General features: G+C 55.4%; 1 protein-coding gene across 1 annotated transcript in view; it reads left to right on the top strand.

Moving 5' to 3' along the window:
• Window positions 1-26,789, top strand: part of UBE2O (ubiquitin conjugating enzyme E2 O) — a 50,927-nt gene extending 24,138 nt beyond the window's left edge. Inside the window, exons 2-18 of the mRNA XM_019644486.1 lie at window positions 13,143-13,202; window positions 13,318-13,428; window positions 15,408-15,505; window positions 16,018-16,081; window positions 16,725-16,868; window positions 17,279-17,388; window positions 17,514-17,664; window positions 17,949-18,421; window positions 18,857-19,011; window positions 19,262-19,374; window positions 19,470-19,598; window positions 20,348-20,437; window positions 21,341-22,037; window positions 22,315-22,451; window positions 24,048-24,251; window positions 24,343-24,400; window positions 24,525-26,789. Of these exons, the coding sequence (XP_019500031.1) occupies window positions 13,143-13,202; window positions 13,318-13,428; window positions 15,408-15,505; window positions 16,018-16,081; window positions 16,725-16,868; window positions 17,279-17,388; window positions 17,514-17,664; window positions 17,949-18,421; window positions 18,857-19,011; window positions 19,262-19,374; window positions 19,470-19,598; window positions 20,348-20,437; window positions 21,341-22,037; window positions 22,315-22,451; window positions 24,048-24,251; window positions 24,343-24,400; window positions 24,525-25,195 (3,465 nt within the window). The 3' untranslated portion in view covers window positions 25,196-26,789. The remainder of the gene's footprint in view (window positions 1-13,142; window positions 13,203-13,317; window positions 13,429-15,407; window positions 15,506-16,017; window positions 16,082-16,724; window positions 16,869-17,278; window positions 17,389-17,513; window positions 17,665-17,948; window positions 18,422-18,856; window positions 19,012-19,261; window positions 19,375-19,469; window positions 19,599-20,347; window positions 20,438-21,340; window positions 22,038-22,314; window positions 22,452-24,047; window positions 24,252-24,342; window positions 24,401-24,524) is intronic.
• The last annotated feature ends 270 nt before the right edge of the window (window positions 26,790-27,059 follow it).

The raw sequence follows: 27,059 nt of genomic DNA, 5'->3' as shown, positions 1-27,059 counted from the left end.
TTGGGGTTCTATTTTGGTCTAGAAAAAAGGAAAACTCACTGGTTGAATTAGAACAGTTTTCACAAGGCTGATTATTGGACTTGCCCAGGGAACATTAAGAAATAGATTTCTGGCTTTGTCTAGAGATTTATCAGTAAGTTTTTGGGGAAAAAACAACAACTCAAGAATCTGTATTTTAAAAGAGATCTGAGGATTCTGGTAAATAACTATCTTAAAATCTAGTCCTCCTTCCCCAAGGGACTGTCAAGGCTGCCTCCGTTTATCTTCATAATCTTTTGTTATTTCAACACGTCCAAATTAAATACCCAGACTTCCTCCACTGTTTTTCTGGGGCCATTTCCACCAGTTCCCTTCAAAGACCAACACAGTAGCGTGTGGTCAGCCGAAGCACCACCTTGCAGTTGCTGATTTTAAGGCATGGCATCTAGAAGTGGTGTCCTGTGGTTCAAAGAAATTTTTATCTCTGGCTCTCGGGAAACGTGTCCTCCTTTGGGTTTGTGATAATATGAGTTCTGGCTGAGAAGTCCTTCCTGTGTGGCCCCGTGCTCCACTCACAGCGTTTTCTCAGGCCGTGTGCAGACCACAGACACCTTTTCCTTTCAGCCAGCCTTCTCGGGGGGACTCTGGGGGCGCACACTCCAACAGACTGCCCACATGGCCCCTCGGGAGGGACAGGTGCTGGGCAGGTGGGTGACGTGGAGCCCTGGAGGTGTGGCGGGGCACAGGCTCTGGAGCTGGAGCTGGTCCAGCGTGGGGCTGCCCATCCCAGGTGGTGTCTACCACCCAGGAGGTGATGGTACTTCCTCAGCGCATGCGGGCAGCTGGAGTGGCCGCACTGTGGGCTCTGCAGGGCCTGGCTCTTGCACCATGGGCTGCATGGTGCCTCCTGCCGCTGGCTGCAGCCACGTCCTGCACCTGTAGGGTTGGAGGGATTCTTCCTCCCTGTCTCAGTGACTCTGCTTTTTTGTTTGTATTTTAGTCCTGGCTCAGAGCTGTCTCATCCTGAGCTGAGCTACTGTGGGTGCGCCTGAGAGGAATGGCGGTGGAGGAGTGGGTAGTGAGCTTTAAGACTTAAGATCAAGCCAAGAGGTGACATCAGCCCCCAGGAGTCGCCAGGCCAGTTGGTGCCCTAGTGACGCCTTGTAGCCTAGGATGCGTATTCATCTCATCTGCCTGGAAATAGTAACCGTGGGTGTTTGAGAAATAAGCGGAGGCTGGTGAGGGTTCAGGGAGGTTGTGTTTCTTCACGTGGTCTCATAATAGGGAGTGGGCCTGGCTGCCCCACGGGACTCAGATACAGTCACTTTTAGCGATTTCTCCTCCTCCCTTGCTGCCTTTAAAGTGCCAATCAGACTAGCCAGGATGGGGGGGATATGAATCAACATCACTTTGGGAACTTTTTCAGAATGCCTGTTTTCAGAGTACCATCCTGGGGACTGCGAAGGGCACTGAGCCTGGGCAGGGCCTTCGCTCCCTCCTGATGCCCTCTCTGCTAAGAGCCATTGTAATGTGAGGATGAGGTGATGTGCACACGGGTCACCTGGAGACCTTGTTAGCATGTGGAGTCCAAGGCAGCAGGATTGGGGTGGGGTCCGAGAGTCTGCATTTTCAGTGCGCTCCGGAAAAGTCCGGGCTGCCGGTCAGAGTCCACACTTTGAGGGTCAGCACAACTCTAGTTGTTCCAGGGGTAGCAAGGGCCATGCCAGAGGGCCACACACCCAAATGAGGAAGGACAGGCTGACAAAACCAGGGCTCTGGGGTCCTGGAGCCGGGTGGCTGTGGGCAGGTCTCTTACCTCTCCAGGCCTCTGGCCTCTGTAGAGTGAGAGGCACCTCAGTGGGACCTCCCACGTGGTGTCAGGAGGGTTGGGGGAGGCAGAGTAGGTGGAGCTCTTCCCGCACAGTGCTAGCTCAGTAAGGGTCTGTCCACGTGATTATCACCTGGGCATCATTCTGTGCTCTAACTTGACATCAGGCGGGTGGGGTGCAGTCTGGAAGGCAGTGTGAGACCAGGAACTCTCCCTGCTCCTGGACAGGTGGCCACTCACTCCCTGCTTTCTCTCCTGGATGCCTGGCAGCCCCAGGACAGCTTCCCAGCCCCAAGAACAGAACGTGAAGTCGTGTTTACTTTTCTACCTTTCAGGAACGAGGCCTTCTCCTCCTAAAGTTTCCTGTTTGTCCCTTCCTTTCACATCCAGGAGTCCTGGCCTGTTCTGTTGGTCCTAAGCCGGGTTGACAAGCCTGGGAATAAGAAAAGGGAGCAGTGCTGGGCTCTTTCTCCATGCCGGCTGGCTCTTGCCATGGACCGCACCAGAATGCCGCATCCCAAACACCGCAGCATCTGCAGAGACCCAGCTCTGCTGCCCGGGCTCCAGCTGGTCTGCTGCCGGGTGCAGCTCCCCAGCCCATCCCCTCACCTAGCAGGCAGCTGAACTCGTCCCCTTTCTCTGTCCTCTTGGGCAGGCTGTGCCTCCAGGCCATTCCAGCCAGCTGGCAGCTGCAGCTTCCAAGCAGTGATGCAGTCATGCTGCATGCATCTCCCGGCCCCAGCTGCAGGCTTTTTTTTTTTTTTGGTCTGCAGTGTGCTATCAGAGAGGGGTCCCAGGGGATGGGACGTGGGTTGGTCTCTGGGCTGCCCCTGGGGGTTGAGGGTACAGAGGCCTGGCCAATTCTCATCTGAAGCAGAGGAGGTGGGGTGTCCTGTTGCCACGCCCTGCCTGCCTCTCTGGTGGACCAGTCCCTGTGCAGCCGAGCCCTTCCCGCCTTCCCCCATCTGCCGTCCAGAAGCAGGAATTTTTGTCCCTCTACCCAGGTCAGCAGTGTGTGTACTTGTGTGTAAATGTTTTCAGGTATTTTATTTTGTGTCCCCATCTAAATGTGAGTTCTTTAAAGCCTCGGTGCACTCCTACATATTTATATTTTTGCCTCATTCTGAATTTACAGAAAATACTCAAAAACGATTGAATTGATTGGCCTCAGTACTCGGTTTTAGCAGAGCTTCAGTTGAAGGTTTCTGTAGCACATGATGGACAGAATTTTCTAGTTAGGGGCACCAACGTTTGTGTTTTGCTGGTAAACTGTCCTCAGGTGGGCAGCTTGTTGATTGCTGGGTTGTCGGGGGCACAGCCGCGTGATGGTCAGCTGCTCTGAGAAAGTCCTCACACTGGAGAATCAATGACCAGTCATAGCCCCAAATCCAGTCGGATCTGGAAACTGGGGTTTAGGACGAAGCTGGGAGAGGAGCCCAGCTCCAGCCCACAGTCAGCGCCGCTTCCTGCCACTCCCAGTTTTACTGTCCTGAAAGCCAGTTTATTGACATTTTAAGTAATATCAGAAAGAGTTAAAAGTTCTCCACCCCACAGTGTCTGTGTAAACATATAGATCCTGGTTGGGTTTTGTTTGTTTGCTTGTGTTTTGGCTCTAGACCAACTTCTGATGAGAAGAGATGTCTTTCCCCTTGAGAGAACTGGCTGAACCCTAGCCTGAGAGAACCGAGCCAGCACCTGGTAGATGTCGGTCGGGTGGGGCTCTCAGACTTCTTGAAAGTGACCACTGTAGAATTTTACATCGTGACCCAGGATGCATATGCATTATATATGTAACTGGAAACGTTTTCTCAAAACAGTACCTAGCTTTACTGCCTGTGGTGCACTCAGATACTCCCCCACCCCACTCCCCCAAATGTTGGCCATGACCCATAGTTCAAAAAACACTGCTCTTGGGAGCATTCTGTTCTAGGGTTTCCAGAGCTTTCTCAGAATGCCACACCGCAGGATACATTTTCCCACCTGGCCTCAGTAGCTTCTGTGGCCCCCAAGTTTCATTTACCCTGGAGGGAAGGGGTTCAAGTCGCTGGCCCTGCCCTTTCCCCTCCTGGGCCACCTCTGTGCCAGATCCTTGGAAATTTTTTTCCCCACGTATTATTTTTTTTTAATAAAATACTTCATGAGGGCCTACCACATGGCAAGCATGGGCCCTCTTCATGGCTGTATCTCCAGAGCCTAGCACAGTGCCTGATGTGTTGGGGGGGGGGCTCAGTATATATGTTCATGGATGAGTGACTGTGTGAATGAATGAATGGCTTTCCCTTACCACGTGGCACTGGGCATCTCTAAGCCTTCCATAGAGAAGTCACTCCCTGTATTATGGAAGCATTATGCAAATCCCTCCCGTTAAGACATTATCAGTGACACCTAGGAATTTAGCAGATGGAGTGGAAGGCACCTAAAGGCCAGGTGGCTGAGGAGTCAGATACCCAATGGGTACAGGCAATGCCAAGTCCAAAGCTTTGCCTGTCATGCAGTTCTGGCCAACAGCCTTGAGCAGGCAGGGCGTGAAGTAAAGGGAAGGGCCGGTTCTCGTCCAGTAAAGTGGAGTGGTCACACGTGGCAAAGATGGCAAACACATGGCATGCAAGTCTCTCTCCCTCCCTTGCATGCTCTCGGCCAGCTGCTCCAGGTCATGGACCTGCGGCTCATGTCCTCGGCCAGCAGGAGGTTCTTGCCCAACTGCATGAGGAGAGCGGTGATCTTGATGCTGCGCAGGAAGCCATCTGCCCGCCGGCAGTCACAGCCCATGCGGGACACAGGCCTCCACGGCGGCTCGTGTCTTACACAGAAGACTGGCAGCTGACTCGGGTGCAATAGGAACACAGTCAATGTTGATGAGTATATACAGTAATAAGAGCTACTCCTTCCTGAGTACCTGGGGTGTGTCTGTCCTGTGTTAGTGGTTTCCCTCACCTAATCCTTGTTACAAAACCCAGTGAGTGCTCTAGTTATTGTCATCTCACAGAAGAGTACACCAGTGATGTAGGATATTTCTTGTGTCGGGATTGTTGTCTCGTGAAGCTGAAGAATGGAGACACGGACCAGAGAGGTAGAGTTTACAGCAGAGGATAGCGTTGTTAGAGCTAGAAAGTAACAGCTTTCAAAATGAGAGGGGGTCCTGACTGGGGTGCCTGCTTTAGATGGGGAACTACTCCTTTTAAACTGTCTAGTAGGGCCAGCCGAGTGGCTCAGTTGGGTAAGAGCTCGCTCAAGAGTGTGAGCTCTGAGCAACAGCGGTTCGAGTCCCGGCCCGAGCTGAGCTGCTGCTCAGCTGCCAACAGATGACAGGATGGCTCAGCTAAAAAACAAAAACAAAAAAACTGTCTGGTTACCTCAGAGCATAATTGATGTCTCTGTTCTAATAGGATTATGGTATCTCAAGACTGGGTCTTTGAAGATATCATTGTCTTCTGCTCATTCTATCAGTCAGGGAGGTCCTGACTGTCCTATGTTATGTTAACCAACCTGTCTTAATCCCCCCTCTGGAAGTGAACTTCTGGCTTCTTTGCTATATAGGCTTTGGGGGAAAACCTCCTCCTCCTCCCTCTCCCAAGTCTGTCATTCTGGCAAGGTCCTGTGATTTAAACCTATTAGTCAACTATTAAGATATTTCTCCTGGCTCTGTTACGGTTTCCACCCTGATTCCCTCTACCCTGGCCGTTTCCCTGACTGCCTATAATTTTCCTATCTCAATCCCATCTCTTTGATGAGGTAGCCCTAACTGCTGTTAGGGAAAGGGGCGAAGACTTCTCTGGCTGCTTCTGCTGAGGAGGGACGAAGCATGAACCCACAGTTAGGGCTGGTCCAGAGGGGGCCTCTCAGTCCAGGGTAGATGAGCGAATCCAGGTGAGGTTGTTGTGGTCCTGTAGGGCATCACGTAAGCAGAGATGAATTTGAGGCAGCAGTATGCGGCAATCCCTTAAGATGTCTTGAGGCTGACGTGGAGTGTTGAGGTCTCACAGGGAAAGGGGCCCTGGACCAGCATCTCAGTGGTTGAGAAGAGACAGTGTCAGCATGAAAAAAGCAGTAAGGATGGAGGAGACGTTCCACTGGCACCCCTACAGGCGGTCGGGCTGAGAAGGGACCAGTGTGGCCTTTGGGACTTGACCACAGAGTGGCCGTGGCAGAGAGTCCCTCAGTTGCCTGCAAAGGCCCACAACCTAGCCATGTGCCAGTATCCAGCCTTCTCACGGAAAGGAAAAGGCAGCTGAGTAGCAGAGAGGGGAGAGAGACGGAGAGCCATCGGCCAGCACCCTTAGTTCTGTCAGGTCGGGAGAAGACCCAGGGAGCCCTCAGAATGTGTCACAGAGTCGCCGTGACCAGAGTTCCTCAGATGCATCCAAGAGTCATTCACCCCATCCTCGTGCTGTCCTCGGGTTCCCCCTTTTCCCCAAGAGAGAATGCAGCCAGGCTAAGGCCAACATTCCTCTGACTTTTGTCGGAGGGGGTTAGCCAGAGCCCTTCTGCTAAGCCTGTCCTTCGAGTCTTGAAGAGTGGCAGCCGTGCTTGTTGCTTTTAACCGGCTGATGAAGGCCCATTGTTTGTGTGACAGGAGAAAGGGACAACAAAATATTGATGAAGGCCCACGAGTGGGCAAGGCAGACAGAAAAGCACAGATCATGTTTACCTCTTTTTCATCCCGGGCGAGCCCCCAATAAATGATGTAGGATATTTCTTGTGCCAGGATCATAGTCTCGTGAAGCTGAAGAATAGAGACACAGACCAGAGAGGTAGAGTTTACAGCAGAGGAGAGCGTTGTTAGAGCAGAAAGTAACAGCACTCAAAACGAGAGGGGGTCCCGACTGGGGTGCTCTGGAAATTCTTTGCAGACATGTACATTCCTTATTTTATTGTACATTTGTATTCTTCTCTAGCCTTGAATCTGAAGCTGTAAAAAAAATTTCATTGACCTCATTTGTAGGTTTGAGCAAAGTTGCTGTTGAGTGGCTTCCTCTATTCCAACCCTCAAAAACTGAGCTGGGCTTCTCAGGCAGTGAAGCTTGCATGTGTGTCTGTGTCTGTCTGTCTGTCTGTCTGTCTGTCTGTCTGTCTCTCTCTCTCTCTCTCTCTCTCTCTCTCTCTCTCTCTCTCTCNTCTCTCTCTCTCTCTCTCTCTCTCTCTCTCTCTCTCTCTCTCACTCTCTCTCACTCACTGTCACAGGCATGCTCCCACCCCAACTCCAGCTTGTACTATAGTACAACTGGGCTGCCCCACTGCAGGGACATAGGCTGCTCGCAGCCCAGGCGGCCCACGGGCAACCTGGCTGGGCCCTTCCAGCTCAGGGACAACAGCAGAACTGGAGGGGCCTACTTCAGTGTCTGCAACCTCAGCTGAGGGGGTGAGGGGCCAGTTAGGAGTCCCTGGGGTTCCTAACACGATTGGAAGCCCCATTGGCCACCGTCCTGTTTCACCCTTCTTCTGAATGCCTAGGACTCAGACTCAGCTCAGGGGCAGGCGGGGTGGTGGTCCTCAGATTGTTTTTGCCCCTTGGGAAGTAGCGAGCCTTCAGAAATGTCCAGTGCTGTTCCGACCTCATATTTCTCTCAGGAGTCTGCTCTTGGAGTCCTGGCCTAGGTAAACAGCCTAACTCCTCCGTGTGTCTGCTGGGCCCTGCCACCTTCCCCTCCTCGCCCTTCAGCAGGCAAAGCAGCAAGGGCGACTTGTTTTCTTTACCAAAGAAAGATGGTTTCCTTGCTGAGCACCGTGAGGCTTCTGGACACCTTGGGCCTGGCTCAGTCCAGTGAAGAGAGAGCCTTACTCTGAGTGCAGATCCAAGCCGGGGGCCATTGCAAGCTGTCCCGATTTCCAGTCGCTCGCAGCAGACACGGTGTGGGGCTGGCAGTCAGCTCGTCCTTGCGGCCTCAGACTGTTTATGAAGGCCCAGTGGGTGCGCGGTGCTGGGCCTTTTGTTGGAAGCTACTCCCGGTCGTCAGTGAAGATCTGGTATGGGTGACATCACCAACCCCCGGAAAAGACCCGGTGGTGTTTCTCCTGGGACCGAAGAACTCCCGCATCGTCTCTGTGTTTTGTCCTCCCCCGAGTTTGACAGGAGATGGCGGGGGCGGGCTGGCGGCTTTCAGCCCTGGCGCAGATGCTGAGGCACCTAAAGACCCTCCTCTGGTTTCTGCTGAACTTCCTGCAGCTCCCCTCTCGCGCTGGGAGCCCTGGGTGCTAGTGACCAGGCATGAAGTCGCCTTTTTTCCTCCGGGCACGTGCTTGGCCTCCAGCCTTAGGGCCACCTAGTCCTACCAGATGTGACAATGTGATGTTCAAATCCACTTGAAAGTGGCGTCTTATATCAGCTTCCTTCTATTTCCAAGCTATTGATTGGCCTCAGTTTGCTTTTTTGTAACCTTGAACATTTTTTTTTAACTTTATTGGGGAACAGTGTGTTTTTCCATGACCCATCAGCTCCAAATCAAGTTGTTGTCCTTCAATCTTAGTTGTAGAGGGCGCAGCTCAGCTCCAAGTCCAGCCGCTGTTTTCAAACTAGTTGCAGGGGGTCGCAACCCACCATCCCATGCAGGAGTCGAACCGGCAACCTTGTGGTTAAGAGCACGCACTCTAACCGACTGAACCATCCAGCTTCCCAGCAGCAGCTCAGCTCAAGGTGCCATGTTCAATCTTAGTTGCGGGGGGCGCAGCTCACTGCCCCATGCAGGAGTCGTGCCGGCAGCCCTGCTGCTCAGAGCACGCGCTCTAGCCAACAGCCACCCGGCTGCCCTCCTTGGAACATTTTTATACAGTGAATTTGAGTTCTCGCAGGTCAATCAAGAGCAGTGTTGTAAATGGGAGTGTACACCAAGAGTTGGGCCAGCTCAGTTCCTGTTAGGGTGCCCATGGTGGGCCTCGGGACTGCTCAGAGGAGCAGCGTGCACCTCTGGTGGTCAGGGCAAGGGGAGGAGAGTGGGCCCCCTGGCCAGGGCAGAGCTCCTTAGAACGCCAGTGGGGACTGGAGGGAAGTGCCCGCCTCCCTGCATAGCGATTGCCCTCCCCTTCCGTTGTATTGCTTCGTGACTGGAAGCACCTCATTAGCTCTACCTTCAGAATGTGTGGGGGCATGTGATCCTTTCACCCTGAGCACCACCCTCCTGGAAACAGTCTGTGGGCTTCTCAGCCTGGCCCTGTGTGTGTGGCGGTGGGCTGTCCTGTGTGTTGTCTGTGTTCAATGTTTAGCAGCACCCCTGGGCTCTACCTACTACATACCAGAAGCCCCTGGCCCCAGTGGCGGTAACCAGAATGTCGTCAGACGTTCCAGATGTGCTCTGAAGGGCAAAGTTGCCCCCTTTTGAGAACCACTGGGCTAACTATGGCCTCCCTCCCCGCCTCTACATACAGTACGTGCTCTGCCCAACAGCCAGACGGTCCTTTTCACATGACCGCCATGCAGGCCCTCTGCTCAGAGCCCCGCAGGGGCTTGTGCCTCGCCCAGGGGACCTTCCAGGCCTCCCCCCGGAGTCCATCAGAGCCTGAACCACCCGGCCTCAGCACCTCTTTTGGGAACTTGCTCTGCGTGGCCCTCCTGGCCTCTGCTGGTGGTGGGACACTCAAGGCACACTCCCCGCAGGGCCTCACGGCAGCTCTTCTCTGCTTGGAAAGCTCCTTCCCTTATTGCACTCTGATCTCTAGTCAGATGTCACTTTGGAGTGGCCTTTCCTGACCTTCCATTTAAAATAAGTCGTGTGGGCTCTCCACTGCACTAGAAGGCAAGCTTTGCGGGAGCAGGAACTTGTCCCTGCAGTGCCTGGCACATAGATGGTGCTGTCACCACTGCTCAGTGAGTGAACTCCCCGAAAGCAGGTGCAGGAACCCCTCTCCATGGAGGGCAGGTGTGTTGTCTGACGCTCCTGGTCCAGAGGAGCAGTGGGAGCCAGGGACTCAGCCTCAGGTTCCCCCAGGCACATACGTCCTGCAGACATGTCACAACGACATCCAAAGTGACGCACATTCATCTTGAAAGCCTCCTCATCCAAGACACTTTAACATTTTGGAGTGTTAGCCTGTTAGCCTTCTTGTCTTTTTTTTTTTCCTTTTTTTTTTTGCTGTTCAGAAACCTTTGATAACCTGTAGTTCTCCCTCAAGAAATGTTAAATGTTAATAGTTCACTGCCTCAGAGGTTGCCCAGAATTTCTAATGACAGTTGAAATCTGTCCATCCTCACCTCAGATTCCACCCTGGTAACAGTTTTTTAAATGACATTCAGAGTTCGCCTAACAAGACACATGGTTATTTCATGGCTTCTGTGTCTAGAAGCTGGCGTTTCCTTAGAGCAGGCACAGTGCCCTCTAGTGTTAGCCTCTGGGGCGCCCGGTGCCTGTGATCTGGGCACGGATTTGATCTTGATCTTGGACGGGTGGGATGAGGAGAGATGGGCAACCTGCCTGGCTTCTCCCACCTGAGTCCGGGGCAAGCAGGTGCTCAGGGCCCTGGCGACATTGCAGCCAGAGGCCTCGGCAGCCACAGCGGCCTCCCACAGGCCCCAGAAGTAAACAGAGCATTTATTGCTTTTATAACCCGGAGAAGAATCACTGTCTTTTAGAATGTGTGGACCTGCCAGAAATATTTTTTATTCCGTTCTTATCCCTGCAGCTCTGGGGGGTGTGGACTCTGGAGCTAGACTGCCTGAGTTCAAGGCTCCACCACCCAGGAGCTGTGGGACCGGGAACAAGTTACTTATTTTCTCTCCGTCTCAGTTCACTTGTCTGTAAATTGGGAGTGACAATAATAGTACACTTGCTTCATGGAGTTGTGAAGGATTTCACAGGTCAAAACAGAAGGTGCCTAGGAAACTGCCTTGAGTGTACTAAGCCCCAGTTGTGTGTATGACGGGGCAGAGCCCTCCAGAGCTGAGGCCGCGGGAGCACAGAGACCCCTTCCAGAATGGGGACCCTGAAAGCCTTCATGATACAGGTAGCACATGACGAGAGCAGGAGAGGAAAGGAGGGTGTTTGGAAGGACTGTTCAGTGGAACGGCGGCAGAGTACTCGTATTGGAGAAAGGCAGTGCCCGGGATGGTGGGACAGTGGGCAGGGGAGGGCAAGTTGTGAAAGAATGGAGAGCCTTGTGAGTCACCCTAAGCCCGTCCAGGCACCCTTTTCTCGTCGTCTGGAATTGCCAGGGGAAGGGAATATAGCCAAAAGAGTGGCCACCACACCACTTCGTCCTCCCTGCCACTGCACTCTGCTTCCAGCATCGTCAGGGCTTTGCACAAATGTCACTCTTTGTCTTGGAAGATTAGAAGAGCCTGGAGACCCGGCTTCCTTCCCCGCGGGGTGGAGTCGTGCTCTGGCAGAGGGCCACGCACAGGTCAGGAGAGCCACATCCAGAGGCTGGCGTTTGCTCACCACGCTCCCTCTCTCTCCCCGGAATGCTGCAGCCAAGGCGGAGGTTCCGCAAAGGAAGGAGGCGGAAACCGCCGGGCCTTGCGGGGGTGCCAGCCTTCACTGGCTGCGGTTCCTCAGTGCCCCATCGAAGACTGCTCTGATTTAGGGTCTGTGCCTGTGCCACTCTCCCTCCCTTTCCTGGAAGCTCTCATGGACCAACACATGCCAAAATGGGGACATGATCTGCAGACTCGACTTGGGTGTCTTCTCAGGGATCCCTGAGCTGGCAAGGCAGCCTGTGCCGGCTGTCACAGCTCACACCAAGAATGACATCCCCTCCTACCCCACACAGCGCAGTCTCTCTCCCATTGCATTTCCTGGGGCTGCTACTTCTGGTTTCTATGGCAACGTGGAAAGACCTGCAATTGTGGGTTTTTTGAAGCCTAAAATGAGAGCAGAGGTTTGAGACAGCGTGGGACAGAACTGAAAATGCCCTGTCCCAGACCAGAGATTTGGGCACAGAGGGTTACAGGATAGGGCGTTCTTTGAGTTAGAAAATTGGTATCGTCATCCCAGCACACCCTTAGCAGAGCTCCACGTGGCCCCTCACAGCCTCCTGGGACCTTTGAGCAGAGAAGTAAGATGAGCCTGGACTCAGAGGGTCTTCAGCCTGCACCCCAGGGCAGGGGCGGGGGGGGGGCAGTGGAGTCGGGTGGCATGATCACAGCTGGGTCTGCTGAGCACTTGTGCCAGGCGCCATGCGACCATCTGTGCTTTCATTGCCTAACTAATCCTCTCAACCACCCTGAGATGGCTGCTGTCACCCGTTTTATACATGTGGATGTGAGCAATTTGCCTGAGGTTTCAGAGCTGGCGTGTCTAAGGGTCTGGCTCAAGGACCCCCAGATTGAACACCTGGGCTCTTTCTCATCTGGGTCATGGGCTTTCATGTTCCCTGTAGGAAAATCGCCACTGTTATTGATGGCGGGGCCCGTTGCTTCCCCTTTACTTTTTTGTAAGTCACGTTCTACTAATAGCAGAGTTGGTTTTAGTCATCCTTGCCAAATGTTGGTGACCTTGAGCCAGTGTCTTTTTCAGTGTCTCAGTTCTCCTTCCCAGGAGGTCACCTTTCCTCAGGACTTGAGAGCGGAGGGGTGTTGGGTGAGGGAACAGATCTTCCACCCCCATGGTTTGAGGTCCTGGAGGTGCCCATCCAAAGGAGGTGGGCAGTCACAGAGACCCACCCGTTACCACGAACCAGCAGAGACACTCTGGCCTGGTGGAAAACCATCTCCTGCCTGGGCTGTTGGAGGGGGATCCAGTGTCCAGCAGAGGGAGGGGATGGCTCTCGTGAGGCCCTGGCTGTCCTCTGGGAGGTGACTGCTTGTTGAGAGCTGGGGCAGGTGCTCGCTGTGCAGTTGGCCAGGCTCCCAAAGCCGCTGTCCCGAGTTACTCAGCAGCCCGCAGGACTCCGCAGCATGATAGATAAAGGGCAGGCTGCAGCTGGTCTGGAAGGATAGCCCGGATTAGAAGGTGCTATTGGATGATAGTGGGCTTCAGGGTGACTTACACAGCCCAGCGTCACGCTCTCTTTCACCCCACTCCCTCCTCGGCACTTCTCAGCAGGGTTGGAGGGCAGGCACTTGCAGAAAGTCGAAAAGGATTTCACTAGTAGCAAAATGTTTTACTGTAGAGTGGGCTCTCAAATCTTTCATTTAAATGACGCCTTATGTGATCTGTCTTTTTACCACACTTTCCAGTATGATCAAATGACCTCCAGTGGTGCTTGCCTTTGGTGGGGGGCATTAGTGCCTGCAGTTCCGTCTCTTGATCTGGGTGGTTAGAGGCGTATGTGCAGTTTGTGAAAGCCGAGTTCAGCACTCAAAATTTGGGTGCTGAGCTGTAGTCACCCTTCCCCAGGAAGCTGGGGGAAGCGTGCATCCCATAGTGACACGGAGGCCATTCTCTCACACTCGTGTTTTCTGGTGCAGCTGAAACTAGAGGACCGCTCTGTGGTGCCCCGGGACGTGGTCCGGCACATGCGATCCACCGTGAGTCCTGCATCCCACCCCTGCTGGGGGGCTGCTTGGGGGTTCCCTGGGCCGGCTGGCCGGGGGTGGCCAGCGCCGTGTGCGTGCTCGGTCCTGGATGCCTTCTTCTCCCCAGGACAGTCAGTGTGGCACCGTGATAGACGTCAGCATCGACTGCGCCGTCAAGCTCATCGGCACCAACTGCATCATCTACCCAGTCAACAGCAAGGACCTGCAGCACATCTGGGTGAGCCCCCTCTGCCCCCCTATTTCCCTCGGGCTCTGTGCTTCTCCCCACGGCACATGCACAGGTGCTGCCCCTTCCCGGTCAGACGGCAAAGCGCAGCTCCACTCCCTCCCTCGGAGCCTGCCTGCTGCTTGTCAGGAGGCTATTCATACACAGGGTCAGGTCAGGACGCAACCACGCGTCTAGGCTGCAGGTGTGCTTTTCTTTACTAGTTTCCTTTCTCCTCTGACACTTCTCTGTTTAAACAAGTTTCTTTTCAATAGTATTTTTTAAATGATTTCAAACTTACCAAAACGTTGTAAGTTCTTGTATCCCCTGCATGGCCCAGGCTCCTCAGCTGTTGACCTTTCACCCCACTTGCTCCATCGCCTCCCGCCCTCCTCCCCCACATCTCCTTCCCCTTCCTTAGTCTTTCTCGCTCCCACATTTGAGAATAGGCTACAGATACGATGCCCCACGAGCCCTGAAAAGCACAGGGTGATTTCCCCCAAACAGGAACACTCTCCTGATAACCACCATTCAGCCTCCAAATTAGGGAATTGCTTACATTCCTGTCCGACCCGCAGACCCCATTCAGTTGTCCCAACAATATCCTCCACTTTCTGATCCAAAATTCCATTCAGGGACACACTTTGCATTTAGTGGGCCACTCGATTTCCTCCAGTCCGGGCCAGCTCCCCAGTCTTGCTTTGTCTTCCGTATCCTGACACAACCATCACTGACCCCGAGCAGGGACTTCCCTGATGTTGACTCAGGACCAGCCTCAGGCCCTGCGACTTTGGCAGGACTGCCCCAGAAATGCTCCCCAGCTCTTCCGTGGCCCGTGAGGTCCAGCGGCAGCACCATGGCTATGTGCACTGCCACCCCTGCTTGTGTTGGTGTCTGCCACGCCTCCCCACCGTAAAGTCACCATTTATCCCATCGCAAGTAATTCTGTTTTGTGGGGAGACATTCTGGGATTATGTCAATAACCTGTTACTTGTCAAACCCCAGTCCGCCGGCCTCAGCCACCATTAACAATTCCCGCTGGACCAGCCAGCACCCTGAAGGCTGCTAAATGGCGATGTTATGACTCCCTTGTTCCCTCCTTGCTTGCATTGGTGGCATTCTGCTGTATGGAAGCGCTTTACCTTCTGCTTCATTTATTTATTCATTTGTTCATCACTGTGGACTTAGAGCGTCCCGTTTTATTTATTGGTTGTAATCCATTACTACCATTATTTGTTTGGTTGCTTAAATGACCCCAGGTTTGGCCAGTATGAATCCCTTTAAGCTGGCATCTGTGCCCTTTTGACATATCCCCATCGTGTTCTCCTTTTATCACTTCCTTACTTTCCATCTTGTATTTTTTCTGATCCAGCCTTGGAATCAGCCATTTTTCCAAGGAGTCCTGGTGTGCTAATTGCTACCAGGCCCTTTCGGGACAGGACTAGCACATCCATGTATGTGTGTGTAGGCACATTTAGACACACACATCTCCGTTTGTCAATACCTGTTCTATGTATACATCAAAATACGAGTCCGTCATGCTACCTCCAGTTGCAGTCCAACGCCTCAGTCTTTCTCCTCCCTTCTCGTATAGTGAACACCTTCCCCAGTGGTCAGAAAGTTGGCTCTTGGTATCCTCAGTACATTGTGTATTTACTAAAATCACTTTCCTTCCTTGCCCGTGTAACTGACCTTCACAGCCCGCTCCCACCCAAGAGTCCTATATCCTTGGATGCCATCAGGCCTCTGTACAACTCCCCCATCACCAGCAGGCAGCATCCCGCCACCTCCTCCACACTGGGAAGGGGCGTTGGGGTGCAGCTTAGAACCTGGGGGAAGCCGGCTGTAGCAGTTACTTAGGTCCAGTACTGACGAGTCCAGGCAACAGACCACATAGATGCTTCCTTCCTGTCTCAGTGGGGCAAAGAGAGATTGGTGCCCTGGACACCATTGTCATCGGCCATCTCACACCCTGTCCCCTTGGTCTGCAGCCCTTCATGTATGGGGACTACATTGCCTATGACTGCTGGCTGGGGAAGGTCTACGACTTGAAGAACCAGATCATTCTGAAGCTGTCCAATGGTGCCAGGTACATAGCTCATCACGGAGGAGCCGTCCACGCTAGGCAGCCGCTGGAAGGAGCAGAGGAGGGGGTTTCTCATTGGCCTGTGATGACAGATTTCTCAGGGGCATGACAGGTGCTCTGGGCACACAGGGCCTTCTGTCTCAGAGCCTCACCCTGGGCAGCTCTCCTCGCCGCAGCCTGATTCTGCTGCTCAGTGTCTGGTCTGTGCCCTGTGTTGGCTCGGGGAGAGAAGCACTATCTGCTAGGGGCTGATGCTTTATTTTAGACACTTCAGTGGTGCTGAGCACTCAGATCCGGGGGCAGGGTCCTGTTCATTTTAGGGGGGTTACTTGTTCCAGTTCAGAGGCTGAGCTGCGAACGCAGGAGGATTGCCGTTTTAGGGCATGTGACATTCGATGCCTCTGGACAACTCCCTTTGATAGTGATAAACACCACGCCAGGTCCTGGCAGCCACACCTCCCCTGAGACTCAGTCACTGTGCCACGTGCAGACCAAGCCCATGTTCGCTGTTTCAGGTGCTCCATGAACACAGAAGATGGTGCCAAGCTCTACGACGTCTGCCCGCACGTCAGTGACTCAGTACGTTTGGCTAGGGGGTGTGGTGTCTCGTGCCCCTTGGAAGGACTTGTCAGCCAAGACCCTATAGCCGGCCCAGGCTAAACGCTGCTTCTAGGCATAGCAGCTTCCTAGACAAGGGGTGGGTGTGTGGCAGGAGATCAGAAAGTCTGCATGTGGGCAGAAAATACCAGAACTTTCCTTTGCATTTTGTTAAGTTTTATCTCATCTTTTAAAATCTTCGTAGTTCTATCTTAGGGTGAGTGTATGCAATGTTTTAGTGCAATATGGCACTTTAGAACAGTAGCATATGACATGGTTTGTAAATGAGTGTACAGGAGGTGTGTGCGCATGATCAGACAGGTTTGGGCCCCACTGCCCTCTAGAGCTTTAGTCCTCAAAGTGTCACAAACAATATTGGCATGGCCTGAGAGCTTGTATAAAACAGAATCAGTCAAATGTGCATTTTAATAAGATTCCCAGGTGACTCATATTCATCTTAGGTTTGACAGGTACTGCTCTGGACCCTTAGGGTTTGTTTTAGGGAGTGCGGAGGCCTTTGGGGGGCTCCAGTGTTGGGAGAGGACTGGATGTCGGGAGCACGGAGAGCAACGTCCGCTGAGGAGGCCTGATCATAAGGACTTTCCTCTGGCCCTACATCCCACAGGGTCTCTTTTTTGACGATTCCTACGGCTTCTACCCGGGCCAGGTGCTCATTGGCCCCGCCAAGATCTTCTCCAGTGTCCAGTGGCTGTCAGGGGTCAAGCCCGTGCTCAGCACCAAGAGCAAGTTCCGGGTGGTGGTGGAAGAGGTAAGGCCAGATCAGCTGCTGCCCGCCCTTCTGTGCCTGCTCCGAGGGCTCAGCCCTGCTCCTTGGCTCCTGGACCCTGTTGACCTGACATGGCTTTGAGGATAGAGGGGACCCAGGCTGTGGTCACGGGGTGACCAGGAGACAGATGTTCCCTAGCCTGACCAACCCAGGCTGAGTGAGGTGGGAGAGTGGTGAGTGGCAGGTCCCTGACCAGTGGTGAGGAGGTGACAGGAATCCCTGGGGTGGGGCTGTAGTTACAGGTGGGCCTGCTCTTGGGGGTGTTTATACTTGGTGCAACATTATGAAGACCCACTTCCTGCCCTAGAGGTCAGGTGGGCTCTGGGCAGCTGCTTAAAGAGAAAGCTGTTAAAACCTGCTGACCATGACCCTGTCCCACTCACCATTCTCAGGTGCAGGTTGTGGAACTGAAAGTCACATGGATTACCAAGAGCTTCTGTCCAGGGGGCACGGACAGTGTCAGTCCCCCACCCTCTGTCATCACCCAGGAAAACCTAGGCAGGTGAGTGGCTCCAGCATGCTACCATTCCAACAGCCCCAGGGGCACGCCTGAGCAAGTCTCTGGGCCGCAGTCACAGATAGGCCGGGAACTGCTGGCCCAGCCCCCGCTTTTTCTCCACCTCCCAGGGTGAAGCGTCTTGGATGCTTTGACCATGCTCAGCGGCAGCTGGGGGAGCGCTGTCTGTTTGTCTTCCCGGCCAAGGTAGAGCTGGCCAAGATTGCCTGTGAATGTCCAGAAAAACACTGCGCCCAGGGGGAGGGCTCTATGGCCAAGAAGGTATGTCCTCGGGCTTGGGGCTGGTGGGCGTTTGAGGAACTGGCCTTGAGCCATTTCCGCAGCCAGGAAGGACGGTCTGTGCTTCAGGCCTTGGGGGGCAGCCCTGATGACCCTTGCAGGCCACTTAGGTGTGTATAGCTGTCATCCCCACCCCCCAGATCAAGCTGCTTGGGGCCAGGCTTGCTTGGGGTCAGGCCTGCCTGGGTGTCCCCCATGCCCAGGGCGGGCAGGGCCATGTCAGCCCTGCTCGCCACAGATCCCTCCTCCCTGCCCTGCCGTCGCAGGTGAAGCGCCTGTTGAAGAAGCAGGTTGTGAGGATCATGTCCTGCTCCCCGGACACCCAGTGCTCCCGGGACCACTCCATGGAGGACCCAGGCAAGAAGGGGGGGGCCAAAGCCAAGAGTGAAATGGGGTCTGCCAGCCCTGAGGAGACGCCTGATGGGTCCGCCAGCCCGGTGGAGATGCAGGACGAGGGCCCAGAGGAGGCCCAGGAGGCGGGCGAGCAGCTGCCCCCCTTCCTGCTGAAAGAGGGTGGAGACGACAGGCTGCACTCGGCAGAGCAGGACGCGGACGATGAGGCCGCTGATGACACGGACGACACCAGCTCAGTTACCTCCTCCGCCAGCTCCACCACTTCCTCCCAGAGCGGCAGCGGCACAAGTCGCAAAAAGAGCATCCCCTTGTCCATCAAGAACTTAAAGCGGAAACACAAGAGGAAGAAGAATAAAATCACTCGGGACTTCAAGCCGGGGGACAGGTACACCTAGGGCACCCTCTCCCCACCCCCGACTGAGTGTGTAGCTGGAGACCGTCCCCTTGGCACTCATACGCACGTGCACATTTGGGTGCACACCCACAGTCTGCAAGCCCTGTCATGGCTCGGGGTACCCAGCTGAGGCGATGTAGGTGCCTGGGGTTGGCCCAGGTTGAAGGGAGAGATCTGGGCGTAGGACGGAGGGTGCGATGGTGGCGTTGGCCCGAGTGTGGCCTCTAGGACTGCGTTCACTTGAGTTCTCCCAAACTGGACAGTTCTCCGAGGAAATTGCAGGGCGTGGAAACGGACCTGTTTTTCTTTCTTCTTCCCTGGCACTAAGAGTTCCAGGTCACCAGGCCCGCGGCGGGAGAGGGTAGAAGGAGGACCTGCCCCCTTTTTTTTTTTTGCGTGGCCTGACTCAGTGGTCCTGCCCTGCAGGGTCGCGGTGGAGGTGGTGACCACGATGACCTCGGCAGACGTGATGTGGCAAGATGGTTCCGTGGAGTGCAACATCCGCTCCAACGACCTCTTCCCCGTACACCATCTGGACAACAACGAATTCTGCCCCGGAGACTTCGTGGTGGACAAGCGAGGTAGTGCAGCTCAAGGGGCCGCCCCTGCTGAGGGCCTGGGCGGGGCTTGAGACGAACGGGTCAGGAGGAGGCTCCCCTTGGAAGGTGGCTTGCTCTTTTGAGGACCAGGGGGCCTGTTCTGCCCTCCATGGACCTAGCCAGGGAACAAGTGGGTTCTGTGCCCTGCGTGTGGTTGACATGTAGTGGGTAGGTGGCAGGTGGCAGCACCAGGGCTCCTGAGCTAGTGGTGTGCCCTCCTCTGGTTCCCTAGCCCAAAGCTGTCCAGACCCCGCCATCTACGGCGTGGTGCAGTCTGGGGACCACGTGGGCCGCACCTGCGTAGTGAAGTGGTTCAAGCTGCGGCCGAGTGGGGACGACGTGGAGGTGAGTGTGTGCAGCCCTGCTTCTTCCTTCGGGGCGGGTTCTGGTGGGCTCGGGGCTGGGCCCCTGGGCTCATGACAACCCATCCTGTGCCCCAGCTGATTGGAGAGGAGGAAGACGTGAGTGTTTATGACATTGCTGACCACCCCGACTTCCGGTTCCGCACAACTGATATTGTCATCCGCATTGGCAATACCGAAGATGGAGCTCCTCCCAAGGAGGACGAGGTACATGCCCCACCAAGTTCAGGTTTTTATAGCTGTTCCCCTTCCTGCAGCAGCTGCAGTGCTCGGTGGTGCCACCAGGTGGCTTCAGGAGACAAAGCCTGCAAGTCCTCTGGGCTCCAGTCTGCCCCAAGCACCTTCCCCAGCAGAACAGCTGCCACAGCAGAGGTGCCCCTCAGCCTGACCACCTGCAAGGACTGGCCTGCCTGCCCGCTGGGATCAGACTGCATTCGCGCAACTGCTCCCTGAGCCTCACTGCTTCCAGTTATTAGCTCAGTAACAAGCTCCTTGTCCCAAGTGCCATACGCATGAAGTTGAGTGCTCTGGGAGCACAGGAGAGGCTTGGGGAGGTGGCAGCTGAGCAGGGCCTTGGAGGACAGGTGGGAATCTTGGTTGGGGTCAGGCAGATTCGAGCAGGGGAAGAGTGGGAACAGAAGACCCGAGACTGGAACCCCACCCTGGGAATGCCTGGAAACCCAGAGACCACAGTGCTTCGAGAGGAAGGGAGTTAGTGGGGGCCGTGGACTCGGCTGCCAGGTGGCGGAGGGGGAGCTCAGGGCCCGTTGGGCGTGTTTGAACAAGAGGGTCCCACACTTGGGTCCCTCACTGTGGCCTCTGGCTGGTGCCCGCATCTCTCCTATTTTCACGCCCCCACCCTTGCCACCCACTGCTGGAACTCCCTTTCAGATGTGCTCTGGCCCTCGCCCCTCCTGGAGGACTGCACCCTTGACCCTGTCCTGTTTGCCTTGCAGCCGTCGGTTGGCCAGGTGGCCCGTGTGGACGTCAGCAGCAAGGTGGAGGTGGTGTGGGCTGACAATTCAAAGACCATCATCCTGCCCCAGGTACGGCCCTGCCAAGACCCAGACCACTTGGCTCACAGCTGTGGTGGCTGGGCTGGAAGCCATGACCAGTCTCCTGTCCCCACTCAAGGAGCAGGACAGGCTCTCAGCTCCGCCTGGTGAGGGAGTCTGCTTTTGGGTAATAAGGTCTCAGGGGAAGCTTGGGAGAAGGGCGGCATTACATGCAAAACCCCGCAGTCTCCCCAGATTGCCAGGTGCGTGTAAATTCTCACAAACCTCCCCAATTTGCCTGGATCCCCATTTCAACTATACTCAGAAAGCTCAGGTTACTTCCTATTGACAATAGAGCCACTGACATTTCTAGGGAAACTTCCACAGAGCAGGAAGCGAGAGGAGAAGAGCTGGCCCCAGCCCCAGCCCCAGCGCCTGCTGGTAGATTCTGAGCTGCTCTCAGTACCATTTCTTTGCCCCCTTGTTTGAGCTATCCTCACACCACAGCTCCCCTTCCAGGCGCCAACATGGAGTTTGGGAAGGGAATGGCTCACCCCTTCTCCAGGGATAGGAACAGCATGTGACACAGGCCAGCTCTCCCACACCTCCCCCTCCTTTGGCATGTTCCCAGCTCCCAGTGTAGCCCCTGGGAGTGCTCGGGGAGTGGGGCTGGATTTGCCCCCAAGGTCAAATGCTGAGTGCACACAGTGGGAGGAGAGGCCTGTTGGCTGGGGCTTCTGGTCTTGTTGTAGGGGTGGAGCAGGTGAAGGCACCTCCCGGAGACCAGGTACCAGCTAAAGCAGAGAAATCCACCTGCAGAGTCCAGAGCAGGAATCAGGGAAAGGCTGGGACCGGGCTGCCAAGGCCCCGGAGTGCCCAGGCACCGTGAGCTCTGGTCAGGGTCTCTGGAGCCTGCAGTGCTCCTCTGAGTGGCCCACGCCTGTCTGCCCCCAGCACTTGTACAACATCGAGTCAGAGATCGAGGAATCGGACTACGATTCAGTAGAAGGCAGCACCAGTGGGGCGTCCTCGGACGAGTGGGAGGATGACAGTGACAGCTGGGAGACGGACAATGGGCTGGTGGAGGATGAGCACCCCAAGATAGAGGAGCCCCCCATCCCACCCACTGAGCAGCCAGCGGCCCCCGAGGAGGACAAGGGGCTGGTGATTAGCGAAGAGGCTGCCACAGCCGCTATTCAGGGGGCTGTGGCCATGGCTGCCCCCATGGCTGGGCTCATGGAGAAAGCTGGCAAGGATGGGCCCCCGAAGAGCTTCCGGGAGTTGAAAGAGGCCATCAAGATCCTGGAGAGCCTCAAGAACATGACCGTGGAGCAGCTTCTGACAGGCTCCCCCACCTCCCCCACGGTGGAGCCTGAGAAACCGACTCGGGAGAAGAAGTTTCTGGATGACATCAAGAAGCTGCAGGAAAACCTCAAGAAGACCCTGGACAACGTGGCCATCGCAGAGGAGGAGAAAATGGAGTCCATGCCGGACACAGAGCGCAAGGAGGACAAGCCCGAGGTGCAGTCCCCAGTGAAGGCCGAGTGGCCCAGTGAGACCCCGGTGCTCTGCCAGCAGTGTGGCGGCAAGCCTGGAGTCACCTTCACCAGCGCCAAGGGCGAGGTCTTCTCGGTGCTGGAGTTTGCGCCCTGTGAGTTAGCCCCTTTCGTGTTTACAGAACTGGGGGCAGGTGGCTAGCCCCTCCCAGCCCTGCTGCCGCTCCGGGGTCAGGGCATGGGGGACAGCACATTGCCCTGATGTGGTTACCAGTCCTGGTGCCAGGAAAGGTGGGTGGGACGCATGTGGGTTTATTCACCCGTTGGGGGAGCACACCCAGCAGCTGCCCCTCCAGCCCCGCTGCCCATGGGCAGCAGCTGCCTTGCCAGGGCCTCGCCACTGGGGAGTAACCGTTCTCTCTCCCTTTCTAGCAAATCACTCTTTTAAGAAAATTGAGTTCCAGCCTCCAGAAGCCAAGAAGTTCTTCAGCACGGTGCGGAAGGAGATGGCATTGCTGGCTACCTCACTGCCCGATGGCATCATGGTCAAGACTTTTGAGGATAGAATGGCAAGTAGTCTGGCGTGGGCTTGGCGTGGGCAGGTGGAGGTGTGGACCCTGATCTTCAGGCCTGAGTGGCACCTAGAGCTGCCCACACCCCATATAGGGCAAGAAACAGGCTCAATCAGGTGAGCGCAAGGGGGCTGTTCGTTCCTCTCTGTTTTAAAGTTAGTTTTAAATATATAATTATTACCTGAGTCTAGTCTTCTTTTTGAAAAATTAGAGCATTACAGAAAAGGCTGAAGTCGCCTTTGATCAATCCTCACTCCGCCCCCAGCGGTTATGACTTCAGGAGTTTGGTGGGTCTCCTCGCAGACGGCCTTTATTTATATTTTCACATTCTCTTGCATCACCATAACACCACTTTATATGATTTGTTTTATATAAATTGTGTCATTGTACACACCAACTGGAATTTGCTTTTTTCCACTCAGCAGGGTACTTTTTGAGACCTCCCCATGTTGATTCATATTTATCTAGTTCCTTCCTTTTTAGCTGCAGACTGGCACCCTCACACGGCCACGTCACACTCCATTTCCACTGCTGTCTTGGTGTGGCCTGAGCCTCGGGTTTGAGTCATGCTGACAGCGCTTCCTTGTTTGTTACAGGAAGGGGCAAACCCGTTCCATCTGCCACCTTATTTATTCAGTGAACCTTTACTGAGCCCCAGCTGTGTGCCAGGCACCTTGCAAGACCCTGGATTTGAGTCTGACCGCGGCCCCAACTCCAGCCCAGCCCTGTGGGAAGGGACCAGAGGAGGGGCTACAGATGGGCAGGGGGTAGGGTGGGAGGGCTGTGCAGCTGGGCCCACAGCAGCCAGGAGCCACAGGGCAGGGCCAGGAACGTGTACAGAGCCGCTGCTGCTTAAAGGTCCTTCATGATACTTTTGTTTTTTCTTGGGTTTTGGTAACATTCCTTTTGAAAATTCCTGTCTCAGCTCCGCAGAGGGACGAAGGGAATAGTATTTTTTGTCCTGTTGTTTTCAAGTCTCACTCAGAGGGAAGGGAAGTAGTGTGGGAACCGGACCCCACAGTGGCCCCAGGGAGGACGCACACAAGAGGGTTCCATCATTCCACTTGGTGCTTTGCCCTCGCCGTCTTTCCAGCTTGTCACACAGCCCTGGAAGTTGACAGCACCCCCCACCCTGACACACAAATTTTGGGTGTCTGTGGAGAGTCTCCCTAATGACTTAACAATCTAAGTTTCTTTGGTGGTGCCCCAGCATTTTCCCCTAGAGTTCAAATCTTTTTGTTCCCCTAGCTTCCTAAAATCAAGTGCAGCTTTGTCGCCCTGGAATGTTCTTTTGTCTTCTGCTCGGTTGTAATTGTTGCTTGCTTGTTGGGTGGCGTCAGGAATACAACTTAAAAAGTAATGATTTATGAGGAAGAAGCCTGGTAGGATAAAAACCAGTTTGGAAAACCCCGTTTATGCCAGGAGTCAAAGGATGCCGCGTGGGTCTATAGAGAGGTTTGCGTCTTGCTTGTCCAGCACCAGCTGTGGTGTTCTCCTCCCGCTCAGCCCACACGGCGCGCTGGAGAAGCGCCAACCTGGCCACCTTGTGCGGGAGCCCCGCCAACCCCAGCCTTCCTTCCCTCCCTCCTCCAGGACCTCTTCTCGGCCCTGATCAAGGGCCCCACTCGCACCCCATACGAGGATGGCCTCTACCTGTTTGACATCCAGCTCCCTAACATCTACCCGGCCGTGCCCCCCCACTTCTGCTACCTCTCCCAGTGCAGTGGCCGCCTGAACCCCAACCTGTATGACAATGGGAAGGTGTGCGTTAGCCTCCTGGGCACCTGGATTGGCAAGGTGAGGACCGTGCCGGCACCCAGCCAGGATGGGGAGAGCCTGTTGGGGGCGGGTGTCGGGACAGAGCTGAGGTGCCATGTGTGTGTTTCAGGGGACAGAGAGGTGGACGAGCAAATCCAGCCTTCTCCAGGTGCTCATCTCCATCCAAGGTACAGTGGGTGGGGCTGCTAGGGGGCACAGCGACTCTGGCCATTGTGCCCCCTCCCCTGCCCGTGGGTCTGGCGCCACCCTTGGGGGTCGTGGTTAGGCCAGCCCTGATAGCTGCCCCCGCAGGTTTGATCCTGGTGAATGAGCCGTACTACAACGAGGCCGGCTTTGACAGCGACCGGGGCCTGCAGGAGGGCTACGAGAACAGCCGCTGCTACAACGAGATGGCGCTCATCCGCGTGGTGCAGTCCATGGCCCAGCTGGTGCGGAGGCCGCCCGAGGTCTTCGAACAGGAGATCCGGCAGCACTTCAGCACCGGTGGCTGGCGGCTGGTGAGGCGCATCGAGTCCTGGCTAGAGACCCACGCCCTGCTGCAACGGGCCCCGGCGCTGCCCAACGGGGTCTCCAAGGACAGCAGCCCCGCAGGGCCGCCTACTGCGGCCGAGCTCTCAGACTGCGGCCAAGAAGACCCTGAGGACGGCGGGCCGGCCCCTGGAGAGGCCTCCCAGGGCTCGGACTCAGAGGGGGGCGCACAGGGCCCGGGCTCCGCCAGCAGACACCACACAGACCAGACTTCGGAGGCAGCACCCGACGCCTCGGTGCCGCCCAGTGTCAAACCAAAGAAGCGGAGGAAGAGCTACCGGAGCTTCCTGCCGGAGAGGAGCGGCTACCCCGACATCGGCTTTCCTCTCTTCCCGCTTTCTAAGGGTTTCATCAAGAGCATCCGGGGCGTCCTGATGCAGTTCCGGGCCGCTCTGACAGAGGCCGGCATGCCTGAGCCCACAGATGACAAGTAGCCACTAGCCCTCGAGGAAGGGGGATCTCGGTGGGAGAGGCCAGCTGCTGCCTGCTCAGCCCCGCCTCTAGAGCCTCCCTCAGCCCGTTTCTCCTCGGTCCCCCATGCAAGCCCCCCACCTTCCTCTTCTTCCCAAGGTGACTTTGGTACTGACGTGCAAGAAGTTTCTTGAGATGCTGCCATTTCTATTCTGAAGCAATCTTTCAACAGGCGGGTCCCCTGTGGCAAAGCGAATCTGAACCCTATTGCTGATTTTCCCCTTGTCGCCCCAGGCAGAATGTCCCGGCCCTTCCACCCCTTGCCATCTCCATCTCGGGTCGGAGATGACGGGGGCTCCTGGGGCCCGAGGGCTGTGCAGAGCCGCAGTGGGACGAGTGGACGTGCCTTGCATGAAGTGTGGGTCGCTCCAGCAGTCCTCCTGGTCCCTCCCATCCTCGTCAGTTTTATTGTAGCTGCCCCGTGTCCCAGGCCACCACCACTAGAGCCCCCCTCATCCCCCCGGCATCAACACTATCCCTTGGGAGTTATAGCCGCTGTCACCGGCTCCTGGCTCTATACTGGCCCATTACCACAGGATAGCCCTCAAGCCTGTTGAACCTGCTCTCTAAGAGAGGCTGGGACCAGGCTGGGCTCAGGGTGACATCCAGGAGGAGTGCTGGCCCTCACCCGCTGACATGAAGTGAGGACCAGGGAGCAGCTGGGAGAGAAGCAGCTGTAGGTGCCTTGCTCTTCCTGTCCTACATGACTGCGGGTCTGAAGTTCTGGCTTCAAGGGCTTGCCTGCTTGAACTGAAGCCAGTGTCTGCTCCCTGCTCAGTCCCACCCCAGGGCCCCAGGAGGCGGGAGCAGCAGCACATCCAAGGCCTGTGCAAGTGCTAAGGCCTCTGCCGTGGACTTGGCCCCTCCCATATGAAATGCTAACGCTGGGAGGAGGCCTGTAGCTCACAGAACACGCGGAGCCAGCCCTCTCTCCGTGAGAACAAGGCCTGCTGTCAGCCCTTAGCGTATAGACTGCAGGCTCCATCAGGAGAGAGGCAGCCACACGGGTTCTCCCTCGCAGAGACAGGCCCAGAAGTTTACAAGTTTTCTAAGCTTTTGATAATGTGAAGCTCGAGGTTCAGAGGATGCTGTTGCGCACATTGCAGCTATGTAATTTTGGGTGTATGTATGTAATATTTAAGGTTGAAAGAAAATAAATCTCAGAAGCAAAGATATTAACTCTTATTAGAAAAAATAAACAAACAAAAAAAGAAGCCAAAGCATGACGCGTCTTGTCCGCCTTAAGCTGGCTCCACACCTGTGCTGTGCCATATCCACCCAGCGGGCAGCAGCCGCGGGGAAGGACGGAGCCGGACCACGGGCCGCGGCCCCTGGAGCCCACAGTCGGTACCTTTGTTGATCAACATCCAGAGTGACGTGGGGCTGTGCTTCCCAGTGCGTTGTTCATGTGGAGATGTGAATGCCTACTGCTTAAGATATCTGTATAAAGTGCTGTGTGATTAAACTTTTTTTTTTTTACTTGCATTTTTTTTGTTTGGCTCATTACAATGTACAAAAAAGACAAGGTGGCACCATTAAATTTGCCTCTGCCATTCACCTGGGCTCTGTCGCCTTTCTTCCCCCCTGGGGCATCTCACACACCCCCTCCTCGGGGGAGAAAACACTCCTGTTGCCAGGGAAGGCTGTGGCCACAGCACCTCGCCCTGCGCCTCCATGCCTTCTGCATGTCCAGTCATGAGATTCTCAGGGGCTGAGTAATCAGGACCCAGTTCGGTGGGCAGGGCTCCTGCCCCTGGGCAGGGCTGTGTTCGTTCTTCAAGAGCCAGTTTTTAGCAACGTCGGCCACCTTCCAGATGCTGGGGGAGC

The sequence above is a fragment of the Hipposideros armiger genome, unplaced genomic scaffold (assembly GCF_001890085.2).
Source record: "Hipposideros armiger isolate ML-2016 unplaced genomic scaffold, ASM189008v1 scaffold_87, whole genome shotgun sequence".
NCBI lineage: Eukaryota > Metazoa > Chordata > Mammalia > Chiroptera > Hipposideridae > Hipposideros > Hipposideros armiger.
The sequence above is the reverse complement of the archived record's forward strand: the minus strand, read 5'-3'. Positions and strand labels throughout refer to the sequence as shown.